This window comes from Carettochelys insculpta, chromosome 5 (assembly GCF_033958435.1).
Source record: "Carettochelys insculpta isolate YL-2023 chromosome 5, ASM3395843v1, whole genome shotgun sequence".
Lineage (NCBI taxonomy): Eukaryota > Metazoa > Chordata > Testudines > Carettochelyidae > Carettochelys > Carettochelys insculpta.
Window position 1 is genome coordinate 93,224,972 of NC_134141.1, and position 17,590 is coordinate 93,242,561.

A 17,590-nucleotide genomic window follows, 5' to 3' on the forward strand; every position below is an offset into this window, starting at 1 on the left:
TGCCAGGCACAGCTGCAGACAGGGTCACAGGGCGGACTAGCGCTTCCAGGGCAACAGCTAGCCGCTCCCTTAAAGGGCCCCTCCCAGACACACTCAGCCTGCACAGCACGCGGTCTGAAGAGCCATAGGCACGCAGACCTCGGGCAACGCAGACCTGGACCCCCAGCAGCAGCCAGAGGTCCACCCAGCCCTCCCAGCAGGAGCAGGGCTTGCCCTGATCCATGCCATGTGGGAGGCAGCTGAGCACCTCCTTGCCACACCGGCGGAGGAGCGGCCCCCAGGGGAGCAGGGCTCAACCCCCAACCCTGCAGCACCCCGACCCGCCCCCCCCGCCGCCTGTGGAGCTACCCCACCAGCACCGACTGGTGGGAGCAGCTGGTGCTTGAGGAGTGGGATGACGACCGCTGGCTCAGGAACTTCAGGATGAGCCGGCAGACATTTATGGAGCTGTGGCAGTGGCTCACCCCCGCACTCAGGCACCAGGACACTGCCATGCGGCGTGCCCTCCCTGTGGAGAAACGGGTCAGCATCGCTGTCTGGAAACTGGCCACTCCAGACAGCTACCGATCTGTGGGACAGCAGTTTGGCGTCGGCAAGGCCACCGTCGGGGCTGTCCTTATGGAGGTAAGAGGACCTACGGGGGGGGGAGGGCAGGGGGGCCCTGGCAGGGCAGGGGAGGGGAGGGGAGGGGAGGGTGGGCTGGGCCACGCACACCCTGCTCACCCCTCATTGGTGCTCTCCCATGTGCTTTCCCTGCAGGTCGTGCGCGCCATCAACGCCATGCTCCTCCACAGGCTCGTGAGGCTGGGGGACCCAGATGCCACCATTGTGGGCTTTGCCACGCTGGGCTTCCCCAGTTGCTTCGGGGCTCTGGATGGGACTCACATCCCCATCCGCGCCCCGCAACACAGTGGAGGACGGTACATCAACCGCAAGGGCTACTACTCAGTGGTCCTCCAGGCCTCGGTGGACAGCCGGGGCCATTTCCAGGACGTTTATGTGGGCTGGCCTGGCAGCACCCACGTCGCCCAGGTTTTCCGGAACTCGGGCCTGTGCCGCCGGCTGGAGGTGGGGACCTGCATCCCCCAGTGGGAGATCCCTGTGGGGGACAGCACCATGCCCCTCTGCATCATCGCAGATGCGGCATACCCCCTCCGGCCCTGGCTCATGCACCCGTACACGGGGCATCTCTCTTCCAGCCAGGAGCGCTTCAACCAGCACCTGAACCACGCGCGCCAGGTGGTGGAGCACTCATTTGGCCGCCTCAAAGGGCGCTGGAGATGTCTCCTGACCCGCCTGGATGCGGGCCCCAACAACATCCCCCAGATTGTGGGTGCCTGCTGCGCCCCGTACAATCTGGTGGAGAGCAAGGGGAAGGCCTTTTTTCAGGGCTGGGCTGTGGAAGCTGGCAGGGGCGACGTGCAGCCACCCACTGCCCCCAGTCGCCAGGTGGACCCCGAAGGGACGCGGGTCTGGGAGGCCCTGCGGGCCCACTTCGAGGAGGCTGCGGGGTGAACTCTGCCAGGCCCCGCACTGCGCCCCCCCCCCTTCCTCCACAACACTCCCTGTCCCTACGCCCACACCACAGAGCTCCCAACAGCACCCCCCCACCAACTTTTCCTGTACAAATGACAGCACGCACTTGTGGCTAAAATTAAACTGGTTTTTCTTTTAGAACTGTTTTTTTGTAACTATAATCAAAACAAGAACAAACTATATACAAGACATCTTTAACAAAAGTAATCTGTACAAATAAAACAATAATAATAAAAAAGTTTGCATATAATAATATGGGTCTGTTGTTCAATAAAAAGAAAACCAGGGATGGTAAGGAAGGGTAGAACTATTTATGTGGGGGGGGCACGGGGCAAAGGGGGGCAGAAATATAAATGAAACTGTCCATCGTAGTCCTTTTCTGGAAAGTAACTATATACAAGGGTGGGGGCCACGTCCCGGGCCCCACGCCCCTAAAGTCAGGCACTGGGGGTGGGTGGCCGGGAGCCCTGCCTCGGCCGCAGCCCTGTCCGGGGCTGGCTGGGGGCCGGGTGGACCGGAAGATATGTCTGGCGAGTCTCAGCTGGCCCCAGGTGTCCCTCGGCGATCCGGCCCTCGGTGGTGGGTGGCGGGGTGATGGCGGACGGGATGGCGACATGCGGAACAGCAGGTGGTGCGACGGGTGGAGCAGGCAGGGCGGGCGCTATGGCGGCCGGCGCGGCATGGGGGGCCAAGTAGTCCACCAGGTGGTTGAATGTGTCCATGTAGGCCCCCCATGCCTCTTGGCGCCAGGCCAGCGCCCGCTCCTACAGGTCTAGGCGGCGTTGCTCCACCCGCAGGCGCTGCTCCGCGACCTCCAGCTGCCGACGATGGATGGCCAGCAGCTGGGGGTCCGTTGCCGTTGGGTGTTGTTGCGGGGTCTGCCGTCTAGCCTGCCGTGGGGCCGGTCGGTCCTCCGCCGAGGGGGTTGCCTGGAGCGATGGCCCTGGAGGGGTCTCCGGGACCACTGATGCCTCGCCGGCGCTCTCTTCCAGTCCTTCCGATGGTACAGCTGCGGAACACAGGAGGGGTGGGGGAAGAAGAATGGAGACAGGCGTTAGTGTGGGCCCCGAGCCGTGGCCCTTTTCCCCCCACCCGTGCTGCAGGTTCCCCATCCCCATCCCCGGGAGATGCTGCTGTGATGGATGGGGTTCAGGGGTCCCCCTGCACTGCACCCCGTCCCCTGGCGGGAGTGACTCTCACTTCACTCAGCAGGGTCTGACAGGAGAGGTTTCTTAGGCCACAGATGCCCAGTTTCTCCCAGGAGTGACAGCACAGCAGTCAGAGACAGTCATTCCAACCCGTCCTGGGGAGAAGACCCCAAGGGGTGCCCCTCTGGGGTGTAGCTTTCCCCCTGCTCAGGCTGGCTGCCTTCCAGCTCTCCCTTCCCCTAGCCTCTACCTGCCCCCCCCCCCCCCTTCAAAGCCAGCTCGGCTCCTCCCTCCTCTTTGTTCAGGGCAGAGGTGTCACCTGCCATCTGTAGCCCCAGGATCATCCTTTGCCCCTGGGAGCTATTCAGCTTTTTGCTCATATCTAGCCTGAGTCTCCCTTTTGCACTCCCCCCACTTCATCACATGCTGCTGCTGCTGTTGCTGCTGCTGCAGGGTGTCCCACCCCCTCCTCCCGGGGGACCCTCGAGGTTCCGCTCCCCCCTGCCCCGGGGATGGGGCATGGCACTGTCGTGCTGGGGGCGGGGCAGGGGCTCATGCACTCATGTGAGGGACATGGCCCTGCTGTCCTTGGGGCCATGGCCATGTGGGCATGTGGGGGGCCCTGGGCACATATCTATTACCCCCGTCCCTCAACCCGGGGGTGTACACCAGAGAGGGGTACATACCTGTCAGTCCACTCCCACGGTCCGGAGATCCCTGGGTGGCAGATGCCCGGCTGCTGCTCCGGGAGGGCAGGAGGAGGATCTGCAGCCCGGACTCTGCAGAGGAAGAGCCCCCCTCCTCCTCCTCCTCCTCCTGCCGTGATGGCCCGGGGGTGGGCTCCAGGGGGGGCCCCTGGGGTGTGGGGCTTACCTCCGGGGCGGACTCCGGCTGCAGGGCCTGCTGGGGCTCGTCGGCCGAGGTATCAAGGGTGGCCGGAGGGGAGGAGGTGTGCCGGGGGCCCAGGATGTCCCTGAGCTCCCTGTAAAAGGGGCAAGTGACGGGGGCGGCCCCAGATCGGCTGGCCGCATCCCAGGCCCGGGCATAACCCTGCCGCAGCTCCTTAACCTTACTCCTGACATGGTCAGGAGTGTGGGCAGGGTGACCCTGGGCGGCCAGGCCCTCGGCCAGCCGAGCGAACGCATCCGCGTTCCGCCTCTTGCTCCCCATTACCTGGAGCACCACCTCCTCGCTCCAGAGCCCAGCAGGTCCCGCAGCTCGGCCTCCGTCCAGGAGGGGCCCTGCTGCCGCTTGCCAGCCTGGCTGCCTGCCTGGCTGGCCTGGCTGCTCTAGCTCCCCTTGGGGGCGGTCCTCGGGGGTGGGGCTGCCGGGCAGCCATGGCAGGTGCTGGCCCTGTTCTGGGTGGCTGAGGGACGTGCAGGCTGGCCGCGTGTCTGGGCTGCCGCCTGCACATTCCCTCAGCTTCCTGCACAGGAAGGGAGGGGGAGGGGACCTTTAAGGGGCTGCTCCATGTGGCCACCATTGAGCTGAGGGGCTGGAGAGAGCGTGTCTCAACCCCTCAGCTGATGGCCGCCATGGAGGACCCCGCAATTTCGATGTTGTGGGACGCGCAACGACTACACGGTCCCTACTTCGACGTTGAACGTCGAAGTAGGGCGCTATTCCCATCCCCTCATGGGATTAGCGGCTTCGACGTCTCGCCACCTAACGTCGATGTTAACTGCGAAATAGCGCCCGACACGTGTAGCCGTGACGGGCGCTATTTCGAAGTTAGTGCCGCTAGTTCGAAGTAGCGTGCACGTGTAGACACGGCTAGGGGCAGTGGGGAAACCCTGTCAGGAGCAGTTTCCAGCACTGCATTCCCCCAGCCGGAGGGAGGGTAAGTGACAGCGCGCAGCACTGTGCTTCTTTTCCTCTGCATGCCAGATCTGGCCTGCAAGGCTCAGGGCTTCCCACCTCTGGGTGGATACTGGTTTTGAATGACAAGTTGTTTGTGTAGCTTTTGAAAGGCTTCTCTGTTGGCAGGGTCATTGTGCTTACTGATAGGTTATTTTTTTAAAACAAATTGTCCCTGCATGTCCAGTCAATGCTTTGAGCATGTGGCTGAGCTTTAGCCAACCAGAATGCTGACTTATGCTGACTTGTGCAAGTGTCAGTGAGGTGATCAAAGCAGTACCTAAGTGCAAGTACCTAAGTGCTTCTGGACGTGGTTGTGGAGTAAAGAGTACAGTGTAATAGTTTCTTTAAAACTGACACAAGTAAAAGTCAAAGTGTAAAAAATTACTTGAGCAAAGCACAAATACAGGAAGACTGTACTTGAGTAGCATAACTAAGACTTTCTACTTAGTTACTTTCCATCTCTGACAAAAACATATTCTGAAACAGGTACAAAAGCTTTGCATGCATTCCACGGAAGGTTGTCTAATGTGCAGCTATCTAATAAAGGAGATGACAATGTTTGAGTCCAATTTCTAATGCAGGTTGCACCTCTTAAATCCAGTTACACTCTCGTCTGGCAACATCTGTCGTCTGGCATGACCACAGATGCTGCTAGATGAGAGAGTAGCTGCCAGATGCAGGAGCCTCAGCGAGGCTGACAGCGAGAGCTCCTGCCTGCTGGGGGTCCTGGAGCCCGAGTCCCTCTTGCCCCGCAGCACCAGGGTGGGAGGCTTCCGCGGGGCTGGGAACTAGAGCCCCTCTGGCAGTGGGGGTCAGGAGCTGGAGTCCCTGCCTGCTCTGTGGCAGTGCAGGGCCAGAGCCTGTGTCCCCACTTGCCCTGCAGTAGTGGGGGCCAGGAGTTGGAGCCTTGTGGCAGTGGGAGACAGGAACTGGAGCCATTGTCTGCCCTGCGACAGCAGGGGCTGAGAGGCTACATGAAGCCAGGATTTGGGGCTCCCACTTGTCCTGTAGCAGCAGGGGCAGGACACTGCCATGTGGCTGGAAACCAGAGCCCCTCAGCAGATGGAGTCTACACCTGCCCCTCAGGAGCAGGCTGTTGTGGGGCGGGAGTTGGAGACCCCACCTGCCCTGTGGCGGGGCACAGGGCCTGGTTGGAGTGCTATGGCAGCCCATGGGAGTCTGGGCTGGGGCCAGAGCCCCAGGGGAGGGAGGTTGGAGGCTGGTGCTCCAGCAGTCCCTGAGCACTGCCCTGAACCTCCCTTTGTCCAGCAAATTCTCTTGTTTGGGACCTGTCAGGTCCTGAGCATGCCATATAAGGGAAGTGCAACCTACACATATAAAGAAAATGTCATGTTTTGAACTGGATCTTTTCTGCCAAATTAATGGTAGTTTAGTACTAATATTGAAATGGCCTTCCTCCTTTCACAAATCAGATTTCAGATGAGTTGACAAAAAACACATATGCAGCATTTAATAACAGTACCCCCACTCAAAAAGATGACATTACCCAGGCTGTTAATTTCCTTCTCTTTAGCTGGGCTACAGAACAACATATTAGCTGTGCACTTGTCTTGCAACAACAAATCTCACTAACAAAATAAACTTGTTTGCATTCAGTTGGACTACTTACAGCTTTGGACAATTGGCTGGCAAACGGAGCAGCCTTATACTAGCGTATTGACTAAAATATTAACACGTGGATTTGCCTGAGAAAAGAAGGGACTGCTGAAGTCCTTTCGAGTTGATGACTACAGAGCTTAACTGTATTTTATATGCCAGTGAAAGTCAGAGACCTCCCACAGAACCTCACTCTTTCATCTAGTTTTCGACTTAGCTTACTCAAGACAAAAACTTCACTTGGTAGCTAGGTGCTGGTTTGTTTTTTGTTTGGTTTTATTTTTAAAGGATCACTGTTGCAACAACTTGAGGCTATATTTTTATTGATTCTACAGGTGGGTTAGGAACATTCCATGCTCTATTAAACTGTGTGGTACACGTCATCATGTATACCTACTATGGACTCTGTTCTCTGGGACCAGCTTATTATAAATATTTGTGGTGGAAGAAACACATGACGTCTATACAGCTTGTGAGTATTGTTTCTGAACCAGACTTTTTTCATTGTGTCAGTTAACTGTTTTAAAGTGATTTCTTAATGCTTCTATAAATGAGGCTAACAATTATTTTTCCAATTGCACAAGAGTTTTACCTGTTTTTCAACCGAGTTCAGCCGAAATCATGAGACTAGTCAGATGTGTAAAGAGGATCTGTTGACCTGCTTTCTGGAAGTCCTTAGAACCCACAGTTATCTTTGAAATCACTGCAAGCTGTAGGTACACTTCATACTCTATGTGTATGCATAAAGTCCACTTAAAAACTGTTGAAATATGAACTCTCACTAGCAACAAAGTGAAGTGTTTTCTTCTTTTTAAAGGAAGAAATTTGCAAGACAGTATTAAATAGACTAATGATTTAATTTGAAAAAAAAAGTTACAAGAACTATTTCTTAGGATTTACCTTCCTTTAAAGCAGTGGTTCCCAAACTTTCCAGCATCACGCCCCCTTTTTGATATGTGAGAAACCCTCACGCCCCTACCTCTTCTTAGAAATGACTGAATTATCTTAAGCATTTTTATCACAGCCATTGTAATTATGGATTATGATTTTCATATGAAAATCCTTTTCCTAAATTCTTCAGAATTCTGTGCTTCAACGTTGTGTGGCCCTGAGTTCTCCAAATAATCATTGTGTGGGAGTGTGGAAAGGGGGAGACAAGTAAACCTTCTTCTTACCGTTATTAACTTGGTAACCTTTTAAATTTCTTTGCCATTTTGTCCTTGTGCTCAACAAGAGTACTCCACTGACTTTCTGTACCATTTTCTGTACTTTAGATATGCTGCCATTTTGATTTACTCTCTAAACTAAACCAATATAATCCCTAACTGTTAAATGTCTCTACCCGTAGCACATTTTTCCATGCTTTTGCTTAATGTGAGCCTAAGAAGGCTACATCTACACTACAGCACTCTTCCAAAAGAGGATCTTCTGGAGGATATCCTCCAGAAGATAGCCTTTCGAAAGAGCATGTCAACGCACACAGCAGAGCAAAATAGCCATCCACTCTTTTGAAAAGAGCAGCCACATAACGCCAGCCCCTATTCCAAAAGAACGGAGCAGGAAATGCTGCGAATGGGGAGTTGCATGGCTGCCAAGCCCTTCCAGGGGCCCGGCCAGCCACTCCCTTAAAGGGTCCCTCCCAAACACCCTCTCCCTGCACATGCTACTGAGGTCTGCTGAGCTGTTCGCGCAGAACTGAGCCAGTGTAGGGACCAGACAACCATTCCACAGACACATGGATCCCCAGCAGCTCCCCAACCTTGACATCATTGATGCCATGGTCAGCCTGCTGGCCATGGTGGTCATGGCCATCCTCCATCTCCTCTGGTAGTCAAGCTCTCCCAGGGGCACCGTGGAGCCCTTCGTCCTGGGGTCCCGTCCGTTCACCCGCTGGGTACTTCGATGCTTCTGGGGCCATCCTAGCAGCTTCTATTGTTGGGACAAACTCATGATGGGCAAGTGGGACAACACCCAATGGCACCAGGACTTTTGTATAAGCAAGCAGACCTTCCTGGTGTTCTGCAGCTGGCTTGAACCTGCCCTCCAACATCAGAACACCCACCTGTGGCCTGCTTTTTCCCTGGAGAAGCAGGTTGCCATTGCAGAGTGGAAGCTAGGCACTTTGTACAGCCACCAGTCCATGGGGCACTAGTTTGGGGTGGGCAAGGTGACTATTGTGGCTGTCCTCATGGATGTAAGGCATGTTTGGGTCATACTCCTGCCAGAGGGAGAAGGGTGCGGGTAGGGGGATCTTGGGCAAGGGGGACCCTTGGCGGCTGGGGGCAGGAGTACAAGGGGGTGGGACAGAGCGGGGCAGGGCAGGGAGGCCCATCCTAGGGGACTGTACTGCCCCACCCCACAGGCCTCCCAGGGGGTTGGAGGGCTCTGGGCGTGGGCAGAGGGTGCCAGGAAGGGGCATGGGAGGAAGGGGCAGGCACACGTGCGTGTGCTCTCCATCCCATGCAGGTTGTCAGGGCCATCAATGCCATGCTGCTCCTGAGGGTTGCCCACATGGGGGATCTTGATGTGGCTATCGCAGGATTTGCTGTGGTTGGATTCTCAAAATTGCTTCAGTGCCCTGGATGGGACCCATATCTCCATCCATGCCCTAAAGCACAGTGCGGGCAGGTACATGAACTGCAAGGGCTACTACTCGGTCGTGCTTCAGCCCCTGGTGGATGCCAAAGGACAATTCATGAACATTTACATGGGCTGGTTGGACCAGGCACAGCGTGTGTTTGTTCCAGAAATCTGGCCTCTGCCGGTGCATGGAGGTGAGGACCTACATCTCCCAGTGGGATCTCCCAGTCAGGGATGTCACCATGCTTCTTTGCATTGTGGTGATCGCTGTCTACTCCCTGTTGCCCTGGTTCATGTGGCCTTGCACCGGCCACCTGGACACCACACAGTAGTTATTTAATGCCTGGCTCAATGAGGCCCACAATGCAGTGGAGCACACATTCAGGCATCTGAAGGGATGGTTTAGGTGTTTCCTAATGCTCCTGGAGGTTGGGCTGCATAATGTCCCCCAGATGGTGGGGGCCTGTTGCATCCTACACAATGTGGTGGAAAGTAAGGGCAAGACATTCGTCCGGGGGTGGGCAGCCAAGCCAAGCCCAGCCCCAGCTATGAACAGCCTGCTGCTGCCCTGAGCTGCCAGGCCCAGCGGGAGGGGATACAAATTAAGGAGGTCCTTTGCAACAGCTTTGCTCACAGGCCACAGTGATCCTCCCCCCACCATGAGCACAGGACACTGGGATGGTGAAATAATAATAAAGGGTTCAACATGGCGAAAGAACTTGTGGCATATTACCATATGTGCAACCAGCTGCATACAGTGGGAAACAGGGAGGCACCTCAACCTGAAAGGAGGGGGCATTAGTCCAGGGTGGGGGGGTGGAGGGCCACAATCCCCGTCAGCCCTGGGATCTTCTCCCACCTTGGGTTTGGGGTCCCTGCTGGGGCTGGGTTTGGGCAGGAAGCACGGGGAGGTAGAAGGGCTTCAGAATGCTCGGCAGGGGGAGGAGTGGGACCTTCCTGAGTGCCTTCAAAAGAAGCACTGCATCCTTCTGATTTCCTTTCAAAAGAATGCATTTTGTGGGTAGATGCTCTGTGGGATCTTTTGAAAAGCCCAGACTCTTCTGAAAGATCTTGTTAGTGTAGATGCAGCCTTTTAGTTGAGCACATTACTATAAAAGTAGCCAGTGGTACTAGTCAATTGAAGTGGCACAATCAGTCCTTCTGAGAATGTGCTATCTTGTAAATAGCTCCAGCCAGGCCTTTCCCTCTGGCAGTTAGAACTTCTTCCCTGGTCTCCCTGATGTCGAGCTGCTCCCCTGTCCTTGCACCACGATAGTGTTTATAACATAAATACATACACATTACTTTATCAAAAAACCACATCTCTCTGGCCAAGTAGGAGAGTAAAGTTTTGCAAGTCTACACAAATGCTGTTTCTTCCCAACCTTCTCTTTTGGTATGTATGTGCATTATGCTGACAGCTATTTATTACGCTTCTGTCTAGTATTTTTTTCCAACTATAATACATAACTGAGCATATTTTTCCTTGTCTGTTTCCTCCAGGTCCAGTTTCTTATGGTTACAGTTCATATAGGACAATTCTACTTTATGGATGATTGTCCATACCAGTATCCAATTTTCATGCACATCATTTGCCTGTATGGCATTATGTTTTTAATTCTGTTTCTTCACTTCTGGTATCATGCTTACATCCGGGGTCACAGAATGCCAAAGGCTTTGAAAAATGGAATCAGCAAAAGCAAAGATCACTGAAGCAGCTGCTCATCTGTATAAATGTGAACGTCTTAGATCATCAACTTGTACTACTTGACAATCAAGATATTTAGGTGCACGCTATGCCATGTATATTTTATATGTTTTTCAAAAACAAAGAGCTTGTATTTTTACAATAAGTTATTTGGGTTTCTGATGATGTGGGGAGGGAGGAAAGGGTAATCTTCTGATTAAAGATTTGCAGGTCCTCAGTGACTTGCATGTATCTAGAGAAAGTTTTCTCTTTGTGCCTAGAAGAAATGACTATTTAATGGCATTCTTGCAGGTGAGATGCATGTAAATAAAAAGATCTTCTTTAGAAAAATGTGCATGATAAGTACAGAATACTTTGAGCACTAAGGAAAGGTATAAAGAATATTCACTTTGACTGATATCATGAGCTATTAACACTAGTTAAATTTTATTAAAATAACCATGAAAAATCATTGTTACATGCATAACTTAGAGACAAAAGTCCATTTGTTAATAGAGTTAATACCTGTAAACCTGTTAGAGAACATATTTAAATACATCCTTGGCAGATGAGTGTGTTTTAAAAAGATGGATTTTTGGACTATAATGTCTTATAGTAAAATGATGGACATCAATGAACTTTTTAAAATGTTTATTTTTACTTAATTGAACATTATAATCATAAAAACTGTTTTCATTTAACATTCCATCCAAAATAGTTATTGAGTCACTGTATTAGAATAATAATCTTACCTCATTTTATTCAAAATTGTCTGTTCATGTATTTTGATACCAGAAAATAGGAATGTTTATGGGGAAAACCGCCATGCAATTCAGCAAGCAAAACCTTATGGTATTTATGGAAGTTTCATGACTCTGTTTTGCTGTATTCTCTTAATTTCCATTGCCTGTGGAAATGAATGGTGCCCAATGAAAAATTGTTTTGTATAATTCATCACTAAGTTTCTCTGTTAATAGCACTAGTGCCTTGTCTTTGCCCTGTTGTACTAAATGAACTGTTCAAGAAGACTGAGGGCTACCCAGATTTATGGAGAGGGAGAAGGTGACTCCATAGTAGTTAAATATGATCTATGAAGAATGAACTGATAGGTATCTTCAGTGGCTGGTCAGGGTTATGGCAGCTGGTTTACTTGCAGTTCATAGGACCTAGATAGCTGTCAGCATACAGCTGTGTTTGCTGTGTGAGCTGGTCAAGGAAAGACTATTGTGCAGAACTAAACTGGGAAATATATTCTGCCTTGAGATACGCACCAAACAGTATTGATTTTTTGTGTGTATGACAGCTCCCACTAGTGATGGGTGAAATCTACCTTCTACACTGCTACAATCTACTGGGCTTGCGTTGTCATCCAAAATGTGCCTTTTGACTCACCCCTTTGTATAGGGGGTTGAGGAACTCAAAAAAGGCATGTTTTTGTTATGTTAGCAGGATTACCACTATAGTGTTGCAAGTGACTTCTTATGAAATAACATACATCTGAGTCTTCCTTACTGAACTAAAAGACACAGATTTGCCTTTTTTCTTTCTGCCTTGTATCCCTGCAATGTTAAAGTGGCATGTGGGGACTTAGCCTTCAAATAGCGACTATTAGACATGTAACAAAATAGATTACAGTGCTGCCAAACTTTGCTTGAATTTCTTCACTAATTTTATCTCAGTCTGTGTAAAAGACCTCTTACCCTGATGAACCTTCTTAAATAACATGCGAAAAACTCAATTGAAGTTGTTTTGAAATACTGTAATAAGATATTAAAGAACTAAGATTTATACCTGTCTTCCATCTCTGACTATTAATCTCTTAAATGGTAGTGTTCAATATCTCCTATGTCCATATTTGCTGGGTGAATGAAGTTTGGTTTAATGCTTTGGTGGAGGGCTTTCAAGCCCTTCATCTTGTACAAGGTACACAAATTGGCAAACAAACCTGGGAAAAGACCAAGATTAACCAACTTAGCTAGTACTGCCCATCTTTCTGTGAGAGTAATTTATTTGCAGCCACTGTTTTCTTGGAATACCAGGTTTTCAAAAATTATTTCTTATGCCTGTAAATTCCCAGAAAACTTTTTTGGAAGGTGGTAGGAGTGAAGAAGGAGAAATAAAGCTACATTTTTCCTTCTATGTGTGGTGATGAGAGACTGCTACTGCTTAGTTTTCTTACAGTATAAGTACTGCTGTTCTAACAGATTGCTGAAGCGCAAACATTGTACACTCCAGTAATTCATTAGCCACATACTATTTTTCTACATCTTATGTTGCTATACCAAACTTCGTAGCCAGGCCTCTTTGCTCCATGAAGCCCTGTTTACCCAAGAAACAAAAAGAATAAGTAGACCTTAAGGAAAGAATGTTGACTTATTTCTGGAAGGTGAGTAGTGATGCATAAAACAATCCTATTTCTGTTATGGCATTACATGCCTGGCTGATCCTTAGGCAAGAGAAGAGGCGACTTTAGTTTCACAAGTCCTTTGATCTACACGTTGAACCTCTTTAATCTGGAACTCTCTCACCTGGCAACATCTGTAATCCAGCATGATTTTGGTTAGCTGTGTGACTACTTCTCATGGGTGTGACCAAGTTTGCACAGCCACCAGTCCTGACTTTCAGTGTTCTGTACCCTTATTTAACTGTAGTTTACCTCTAAATGTCTTCTAAAAGCCCAATAAGCAGTAGAAGTGTTGGTAATGCTGCTAGACAATATTGACCTCCTGTGGTTCTGCAAATTCTCTTGTCTGGCACTGGTCAGGTCTGTGAGGGTGCCGGATTAGAGAGATTCAACCTGTACTTCTCTCCAGTTCAATGTCCTTTAAAATAAACATCTTCTGATCTTCTTGTTACAGTTGAAGGGAAATTCATCCTTTGAGAGAGGTGGCCCTGATTCATGCTGCAGGTTTGTGCGCATGTGCAGCCTGTTGTGATAGTTTAAGACCTTCACATTATTCTCAAAGGCATTATGGTACTCAAAACCACAGACTTGATGTAGCAGTTTTAGTGACTCCTCTTTAAAAACCAGAGCAGCTTCTCCCTAAGGCTAATACATTTTGTAGAAAATGATTGTTTCCCTCTTGCCAAAACCATTCTTGGAAAAATTCAGACCCACTCACTTAAGTGGGAATAAGTGGGTAGAAAAAAAAAAAGGGAACAGTAAGCAGAATAATAGCAAATGGGTGTCTACCGATAAGGGAAATTGTTTTGTTTTTTTTCCCCCCAGCAATTCAGCTGAAGTACTACAGCCCTCTGCTGGACAAAACACTAATCTTAGGAGACTGTGAAAACTCAGAAAACACTGTCTGTACTACATAGCATATATGACACCTTCACTTGATAAAATAGTGGCTGAAATCAGTGTACTAAGCAGGATTAATGTCTTATTTGAAAGGTTGCTTTCTAGACTTATGAAGACGAAGCCCCTGCAGAGTTTATGAACAATGTACAAACATCTGAATAGGAAAGTGAGAGAGTGAACAGCATTGCATTGTTTTATTTGTTCATTAGGTGAAACTAAGCATTACTTCATTTTACTTAATTAGGGTTTATTTGCCTCCTGGAAGAAAGGTGTTACTGAGAGCAATTTAGAAGAGAGGGTGAAAGCACAGAGGGTTAAAGCTTTCCTTCTAACAACTTCCCCTGTTCCCTGTCTCTCAAGGTGAAGGGAGTTCCCATCCTATTTGACAGTCTCTCAAGATATATTTATGCAGCAAGGTTATTCTGGAATAATTTATTCCGTAGTTACTGTTCCAAAGTAAACTATTCTAGAATAATGTGTCTAGACTACAGGGAAGCTTGGCTTATTCTGAAATAATGTGTCTACACATAATAGATCCTATTTCGGATTATAGCTTCCAGTGGGTCTAATCTGAAATACTATGTCTACACACCAGAATTCTGTTGGAATAAACTATTGTGGAATAGTTTATTTTGAAATAACCCATCTGATATTTCAAAATAGCTGTTGCATTGTGTAGATGTGCACAAAGTTATTTCAAAATAATGACTGGCATTTCGAAATAAGCTATTTTGAAATAACTCTACTGTGCAGACATACTCTCACATGGCTTTAAAGATGATACTAACCCTACACAGAAACACATTTTAGTTCATGCCAGAAGGGTCTACAGAGCTGTTACAGTCCTACATGTTACAGTGTGCTGCAATTCACATAACCCCATCTACAGTGCCCCTTCTTCCAGAAATCTGCCATGCCCTAGGCAGCTGCCTCCTTGTTAATTGCCTGTAGGTAGGGCAGCCTTTGGGTGGGGGAGGCACCAAACTAAACCTATGTCTAAACTAGGGGGCTTTGTCAACAAAATGGCCGTTTTGCTGACAAAACACAGGGAACATCCAGATTATCAAGTACGTTCTATCAACAGTAAGTCAACAGAAAGTGGCGTTTTTGTTGCCAGCCATACCACACTCCCTATGAGGAAGCATGCCTCTGCTGACAGAAATCTGCCAACAAAAGGCGGGCTGGATGCTCCAGGGACCTTCTGTCAACAGAAATGGCCTCCAGGGCCCGGTGCAGGTGGCCTGAAGGACACCTGTCCACAACAAGTAGCACTCTATGGTTCCTGCCTCCAGCCATTCTTAAAGCTACAGGGAGCCCTGGAAAACCTGTGGCAGGAAGTGGAGAGTGTGAAAGCAGCAAAGCTACTATCTGCGGTCCCCCACGCCCTCACAGCCATGCTTTCCCTGAGAGTGTGCCAGATGGCAGATGGAGCTGGGCCCTTGAGGGAGCAGACCAAGGGCAGAATCCACCCAAGAGATGGGTCCCCTTCCAGGACTGAGGCCGAGGTCCAGGCCCTGTTGGACCTGCGTGGGAGGAGACACTGCAGGACCCCAAAGCCAAGCAGTGCAACATGCCCATATACAGCTGGATGGTCACAGCATTGGCCGAAAAGGGCCACCCTCCCGGATCTCAGGAGCAGCTGCAGGCCAAAGTCAAGGAGCTCAGGCAGCACTATGTCAGGACCCACTACCTACTCCTATTACACAGAGTTCAGTGACATCCTGCTGAGAGGGGGGGAATGAGGAATGACACACATCACTTCCAACCAGCACTGTTGACATGGCGCTGGAGGCCCCTCCACTGCAGCCAAAACAACAGTAGGCAGAGGAGGAAGCCTCCAAGCCCCAGCTCCCACTGGAGCTGGAGGCAGGCACAGCCTCAGAGGCCAGCAGCACCCTGGTCATCACTCTGGGCCTGTCCCCACCAGCCAGGCCACTTCCTGGGCATCTTTGGAGCCAGGTGAGGGTCCCTTAAGTGAGTACCCCATGTGTCATACACTCCAGGGCATGGGAAGCTGCCTCCATTCTCTGGCACAGGCTGGAGTTGCAGAACACAGGGGCATTGTGTGCCCAGCTTGACCACCAGCTGTGAATGTCTGTGGACTGTCCGTGGTGGTCAGCCAGGGCCAGCAGCACCATGGGGAAGTATCCTTTATGGTGGATGTACTTGGCTGCAGAAGGAGGGTACTGAACACACACATCAGGGACAGAGAGGGAGTCCCTGCCTCCCTCCCACCCCCCCTGAGCTTGGCCAGAGCACCTCCATGAGGCCACCCCCCGGCAGCAGGACTGTATAAAGGTGGGATGGCACAGGCCCATGTGGATTGGGCTTTCCCTGTCCCAACCCCTGACCCTGCTTCCTGACAGTCCCCCTTTGGCGGGACACCCCACTCCAAGCCCATGCAGGGACTGCAGCCTGAGAATGCCTTACCTCCATGAGGAGGGCCCTAACAGTGGACTGCTCCTCAACAAACTGGTTTCCCACCAGGCAGTAGCTGTCGGGGTGGTGAACTTCCACAGGTAACAGTGACCCACTTCTCCACAAGGATGGTGGGTAGCAACTGGGTGTCCAGTCCTCGGAGGATGGGGATGAGCTAGGCATGGAGCTTCAGGAATGTTGTCTTCCACATACAGAAGTTGCTGGTTGTCCTACTGCCCCATGACCAGTCAGTCCCACCAGTCAGAACTGGTGTAGTGTTTCCAGATCCATCTGTGCACCCGTGCAAAGCCTTCTGTCGACAAATTGCTCTAATCTAGACATAGCCTTGGTGGGGAGCAGAAAGGAAAAGAAGTTGTACTTTCCAGCATAATGACTGGTGAAAATGTTCTTTGGGGGACTGAATGAAACTACTGTGCTCAGGAAAGCTTTGGACCATTCAGAATTATATGATTCCTACAGCAGTGGTGTTATCTGTTGATAGTAAGTGTATGTATTCAAGGTGGAAACAGAAGCATGTTGTTTTTACTGTATACAACATTTGATCACAACCTTATGGTCAATCTCTTTATGTTACTCCATTTACATTGGCAGTAAATTACATTGAGCAAAAGCACACGCCAACAAAACCCTTGCTCTTACCTTCTTATTCCAGCAGATGTCTGTTTCCTTTTGTAAGCATGCATGTTCAGTTTCTGCAGGTCAATGCCTTTGGTGATATCAGATTCAGTGTTCAATATAGCCAAAGCTGAAAACACTTCCTGGCTCATTGTTCTCCAGTACCTGTTAATCTGATGCTTCGTTGGGGATGTTTGAGACTTTACAGAGCCAACAGACAAGAAAGAACTAACTGAATCCATTTACAGGGAGGCTCTCACTAAACGGCTGGTGCTGTGTCCAGGCCACGTGTCTGCTGCCCTGTCACCGTGACAGGAAGCACGACACTGCTCCCTACCTCCAATGTGAGGTCACAGGTACCCCGATACCCCCCGTGCCCCTCCCACTACATGGCCCCTCTAAGTACAAACTCCCCAGATTCCCTCCCCAGTACATCCCCCTCCAATGACTCCCCCCCAATGCTCCCACCCAGAACACACTCCCCAAGTACCCTGCCCAATACATGCTCCTCTCCAATGCCCCCACCTAGTACACGTCCCCCACCCAGTGCTCCCCTCCCGAAGCTCCTGGCCCCGTGTACCCCCACTTGCACTGGCGCTGTGTTGCAACCCAGGGCGCCGCTTAGCCGCTGTATCGCTTGTGGCCCTTGTCCCGCCGATCAGGGAGGGGGGGGAGGTGTCACGTGCTCACTTTGCGGCCCAATGAGAGAGCAGCGCTGTGGGGACCCAGTTCAAACTCTCCTTCGGCTCCGCCTTGTCCTGTGTATTGTCGGGTTTCCGTGGAGACGGCTCGGCCGAGCTGGTC

At 50.7% G+C, this 17,590-nt stretch overlaps 1 protein-coding gene across 3 annotated transcripts in view; it reads left to right on the forward strand.

Annotated features, from left to right (window-relative positions):
- The window catches only part of ELOVL7 (ELOVL fatty acid elongase 7), a 60,419-nt gene extending 48,196 nt beyond the window's left edge, over positions 1 to 12,223 (forward strand). For all 3 annotated transcript variants that reach the window (XM_074994275.1, XM_074994277.1, XM_074994276.1), the window contains 2 exons: positions 6,497 to 6,633; positions 10,245 to 12,223. In XM_074994275.1, coding sequence (XP_074850376.1) covers positions 6,497 to 6,633; positions 10,245 to 10,454 — 347 coding nt within the window. In that variant the 3' untranslated portion in view covers positions 10,455 to 12,223. The remainder of the gene's footprint in view (positions 1 to 6,496; positions 6,634 to 10,244) is intronic.
- Positions 12,224 to 17,590: the final 5,367 nt, after the last annotated feature.